Raw genomic sequence first — 5,616 nt, 5'->3', positions numbered from 1 at the left:
TCAAGGTAAGTCAAATTTTATTAAACTTATTAATTCAATTTATTTACTTAAAGTGTAAGTTTTCCTACATATGTCATATATGTTAGTGAAGATCTCAATATATGGCATAAATGTGTTACAATTGTTGGAGTATTCGAATGAAATAAAAAAATTAAGGAAAAAAAAGATATAACATGGTTTAATTTGAAATGATCTTAATTCACATATTAAATTTAAACATTACGTACACCTAAGATTGTGATTAAAGGTAATTTTGACTGCCCATCATTTGAAGATAATGAAGAGGGAAATTTCTTAGTGAAAGATATAATCTTATATGGCTTTATTTTTTAATTTAATTTGCCGCAGATCCATCCTAAGCAATGAAGGGTTTTGGGTCGCTTTATATAAAAGCAAAAGAAAGGGAAAATGTATTGCTTATTGCACTTAAAACTAAAATAAAAATAATCAAATATCGGTAGATATTATGATAAAATTAAAAACAAAACTTCTCTGCTTATAATTTGGATGAATTCAAATCACAATCTGGAATACAATTATTTTTATTATAGTTAAAACACTTAATTAGTATGTTAGTTAAATCATAAAGAAATTACAGTATAACAAGAAGGATAAAAATAGTGTGTGTGAGACTTTTATACTTTAGTCAAGTGGTAAGCTAATAAAAAGTCACATGATAATATAATTATATTACGTAAGAGATAGGTCAATAACAATAAGCAAGGAACAAGAATAGAGAAAAAATAAAATTTCCACTATAAAATTTTACATGGATTTTTTTTTTCATAAGGACAAGTGTAGTTAACTTTTAAATTAACTGTAATGTTCTTTGAATTTGAATAAAAAGATAAAAGTTTTTTGGTTGCATATGGTTAGTTTTTGAACATGAATTGAAAGATAATTGTTTTTGAATTTTATTGTAACATAACAAGTTTTTAAACATAAAAATTACATCACTTATATTAACTAATCAACAGTATTTCTAATATTTCACACCTTTATTATTTTTTTAATTTTATAATATGTCAATTGGGTATTAGTTTAAATTTTAGTATAAGATTACATATTAAATTTTACATTGTTGATAATGCTAAACTTTATTTTATTCATAATTGTTTCTCATATTATTATTTTAACTATTGTTATGTCAAACGGATGCAACAAAAATTATTACTAGAATAACTTAAGATAATTAATTTTCCTTATTGTTAACCGCGCATCGCGCGGGTTCTAATACTAATAATAATAATAATAATAATAATAATAATAATAATAATAATGTATGCACCCCTTTATACACCTTACCCTTACCCATCCAAAATCCACTTGCCTTTCTGCTTCAAAACAACACTACTCTTTCTCTCTAACAAAATGATTATTAAGTTGAATTGGAGGGGGAAAAAAAAAGGGAAGGGCACTTCACAATCAAGTAGTTTGTCCCTTCCCACTCAATTAGTTTGTTGAAGAAATCAGCATTCTCACATCATATTGAACAACTGAGTGGTCCAATCTAAGGCAAGGTAGGTATATGTGTGAAATTCTTTTAGGATTCGTTGATGTAAAATGCAAATTTGTCTAGCCCTAAATTCAATCAATTGAGAACAATCTGGGCCTAATTAGGCCCAACTGCTTTTTTTTTCCTTTTAAGTTTTTATTTTTATTTTTTATACTCACATTGTAGATATTTTTTTACTACTGAATTTTTAATTTTTATAGCTTACCCAATACATTTCATTCTCCACTTTCTTCTTCATTACATTCTGTACTTAGCAAGATCATTACATTTTTTCCTCAAACAATTTTTGAGAAACCTACCATGTCCATTATCGAGACAACAGTCAGGGATAAAATATGTGATCTAAGACATCTAGGCAATACTTATCTAGTTTGTATGAGGGATGATGAAGGTAATCTGATTTGGAGGTGCACTTTGTGCCAAAAAGATTTCAAAGCATTTACATATGTCCAAACCGCTGCTGAGATCCAAGGTCATTTGACCTATGATCAAGGCCACATTAAAATGCTGGAGTTTGCTGATAAGACTTTACATAAGAATAACCCTTGGCCATTTTATGATTCGGTAGTGTTTTCAATACATACTCCCGATGTTCAAAAAGTTGAAAACGTGATCTGCTTTGGTGAGTTGGACGATATGAAAATAGATTTTATTGGAGTGTCGACAAAGTATCAGCGACTTACCGATAATAATGCGTTTGTTCAGAAACTTTGGTTCAAGTGGAGTGCTTGTGAAGCCATACCTCTGGATATGCAGAATGTTCCCCGACATCAGTATTCACTAGATAATTTTAAATTTCGTCAAAATTTAGGTCGACGAGTTACTCTGGGTGAACAGATGGAGCGTATGAGGTTGTCGGACAAACCTAAAAAGGAACTTAAGCTGAAGGAAGTCATATTTGAGCGAACTTGTCATCTGTGTTGTAGCAAAATACTTCCTGCATCGGATGTGGGCACGTTCCTGCACAATGCATCTTCGAGGCTTTCCTGTAGCTTTTTCAATGATACAGGGGTATGTTCTAATTTTTTTGTCATTTTTCCTTTGTGTGCTTTGTTTATTAACTGTTTCTTTGTGTTTTTGTTAGAATTTCCATGTGTTTCACATGTCCTGCATAATTCAGTGGACTTTGTTAATGGATGGAGTGAGTCTAAATGGACCTAACGTCGAAGTCACACAAATTAAAGGCTATTTAGGAAAAGCTGTGGAGGCAACTCCTCAAAATATGGCTAAAATTGATGGTTACCTGCACTGTCCTGAATGCTGCAGCAAGGATTCTGATCCGAACTTTCTTAATCTGGTATTATTCTTTAATTTGTCAAGTCATTGCAGTGGAATTTGAAATCTTAAATTGCATATCGTTCTTTCTATTTTCACTTGAAGTGCCTTATTATATTGCTTTGATTTTGATATAGAGTTTTGTTCATAAGTATTAGATTACTTTTATTTCTCACAATTGTCATATAGGATAATGTATTGCAGAGTAAACTAATCATGCTAAGTGATGTAAATTTGTAGAATTTGGACAGTAAGAAGAGCTGTGCTCTTTGGATATTCTGTCCAATTGATAACCAAGTCTGAATTGATTTTGAGATAAGATTATATTTAGTTGATGCAACTTTCTCTGTGAGGAAAGATAGAGTATATGATTATTTGAACTGGTAAGTTAAGATATACGATATATATGTTTGTATGACTCCAGTGAACAAAAGAAACATCCATTGCCATACTTTATAATTTAGTACATTGTAGAATATTGCAATCTAGAAATTCAAGAGAAAATCCTGTCCTTTTGGTATTCTGTCCTGTTGTTAGAAAAGTCTGAATTGATTTTGAGATAATATTATATTTAATTGATGCAACTTCCTTCCTATTTGAGTAAAAGATAGGATATAGGAAATAAATTTTCACATGAACTTGTATGTTAAGATATACGATATACATGTTTGTATGACTCCAGTGAACTAAAGAAACATTAGCAAGGATCAATTCAAATAAATAAGATATTATCTGTGTGTTTGTAGTATAATCAGTTGGATGTTTTTGTATAAAATTTTATTTACTAATATGAAGATGTGTGTAGTTTAATTCAATTTTTAAAATATTTTCTAGTATAAGACGTTGACCGTTTTTGTTAAATATTTTTTGCCCTACAAACTTCAATATTGCCTAAGCAAAAATAAAATCACAAAAATTGAGGCCTCAAATTTTTGGGGCCTAAATCAAAGACTTCACTAGTCTCCCCTTAAGCCATCCTGAAGCAAGATACTGATTATGTTAAGTATATTGATGAAGTATTTCACTTGCAAAATCTCTATATGCAGCCTAATCGTTTTAGTTGTCTCCCAATGCATGAAAGTTGAAATTTTGATATTAATGGCAGTATGAAGGCGCAAACTGTTGTGCTGCTTTTTGGGGGGTCTTTAGGGATAACAAAGGATAATGAACATTGGGGTGTTCATGTAAGACATTGCCCACGACAAATTTCATTACAATATTATGGAGCATCAAAATTGGTCTCGAGTTAGCATAAGAAAATGACTACAAATAATTAGAAATGAAGATGAACTATTTACTTATTGTCAAGGTAATCGAAGAGAAGGACATACAATATCGTTATATCAAGGCTATTGTTGAAGATTGTTATTTGTGGGAAGTTTGTTTAGTTTTTCAATTACCAAAAAAAAAAAAATGATACATCAAAAAATTGGTCTTTGGAAAAAAAAAGGATTTTTGATAACATAGGGCATATAAAAAAAACTGTTTTTTTTTTAAATAGGACTTGTTTAAAATTATTTGCTTATTCTACATTTAATATCCCAAATTTGCTTCTTCATTCTTCTTATGTATAGAAATTTCAAATCCTTTTAACCGTAACATGGCTTCCAGATTAGTGTTTGTTTGTTTCAATCTAACCAATTACTTCGACTTCAAGCTTCTGAACTTTTAAATCAAATTTCAAACTATTTGGAGGTTATTTTAAATAAGTATTTGTTTATCAAACTAGTCTATTATTTCAACTTTAAACTCGTAATATGGAATTTGAAGTTTGAAAAATAAGTTTCAGGAGGTCTTTTTTCTTTTCTTTCTAAAAGAAGTTTCCACCCACAAAATTTCAAATATGTTCATGTCCAACACACAATTTTAACTTGCAAATATTCGTCTGTAAATTAACTTCTAATTTTATTCTTTTCAAATACATATCAATTCATGTCCAAATACCTACTTAATAAAAGACACTGCTCACACATTACTAAACAAGGCTAAAAACATATATGTAAACTAACAAAAAAAGAAGAAGCTATACACTGTTGGATCGCCGAGAAGCTATCCACAGTTCATGGACTTTCAGAACCAAATTCCAAACTAAGCTTAAGATAATTGGAAAAAGAAAAAAAAAACATCTCAATGATTATCAGTACTTTGGTTTGGGCTTCTTCTGCAGCTCACATAGCAAGACGAATTGCAGCCTTTGGCACATTTGCTCTCACATGAAGCCCAACGATAAGACTATGCATCTTTTAGGAGTGCAAATTAAACTCAAGCATTTTGGTTATATTACTTCACTACTTGTATATATAAGGCACTAACTTGAGGAGCTTGGGGTCCTCATGCGTGCTTGCAAGAACAAAATCGTCATTTGACATGAAAGCCTCTAAACGTGGAACTAACTTTGCAGGAAACAGGGCCCACTTGAATTGCTACTTCACGCCCTCAAATTTGCTGCAATCTTGGAAGTTAATGACTTCTCTTAGCAAATATGGGCCTCACTTGAATTATGTATTTTAGGCGCTGCATTTGCAGCAATTTTAAAACCATCAGTTTTCTATAAACAACGGCCCCATTGAATTTCACATTTCACACATTTGTATTGACAGCTTATTCAGGATAGTACAACTCTTTTCTTGTGTAGAAATTGAAATGAATTTCTAAAGCATTAGGAAAAGAATCGATACATGTGACGATGAGAAGAGTTCTATACTTCTATTGGATCTACAAGCTAGCAATACAATGGTCACATAATCACCTTCATTATTAGACTAATTAGGAAAATACTGAATCCTTATTGATCAGAAATATTACCAAGGAATGGTGATTCATCT

The 5,616-nt window shown here is 30.7% G+C and overlaps 1 protein-coding gene across 2 annotated transcripts; it reads left to right on the top strand.

Annotated features, from left to right (window-relative positions):
* Positions 1 to 1,322: 1,322 nt before the first annotated feature.
* LOC132644936 (uncharacterized) lies at positions 1,323 to 5,616 on the top strand. Of its 2 annotated transcripts, XM_060361622.1 has the most exons (3): positions 1,323 to 2,527; positions 2,601 to 2,813; positions 5,193 to 5,616. In XM_060361622.1, the coding sequence occupies exons 1-3, from the start codon at positions 1,817 to 1,819 to the stop codon at positions 5,208 to 5,210; spliced, it is 942 nt and encodes a 313-aa protein (XP_060217605.1). In that variant the 5' UTR covers positions 1,323 to 1,816; the 3' UTR covers positions 5,211 to 5,616. The 2 variants fall into 2 exon arrangements, with proteins under 2 accessions (XP_060217605.1, XP_060217601.1); XM_060361618.1 differs by lacking the exon at positions 5,193 to 5,616 and having other exon boundaries at positions 2,601 to 2,925.

The sequence above is a fragment of the Lycium barbarum genome, chromosome 1 (genome assembly GCF_019175385.1).
Source record: "Lycium barbarum isolate Lr01 chromosome 1, ASM1917538v2, whole genome shotgun sequence".
NCBI classification, from domain to species: Eukaryota; Viridiplantae; Streptophyta; class Magnoliopsida; order Solanales; family Solanaceae; genus Lycium; species Lycium barbarum.
This window is presented reverse-complemented; position numbering and strand designations above follow the sequence as displayed.

Coding starts and splice junctions, on each gene's coding strand:
- LOC132644936 (XM_060361618.1), top strand. CDS start 1,817: ATGTCCATTATCGAGACAACAGTCAGGGATAAAATATGTGATCTAAGA. Junction 2,528..2,600: donor GCTTTTTCAATGATACAGGG/GTATGTTCTAAT, acceptor TGTTTTTGTTAG/AATTTCCATGTGTTTCACAT.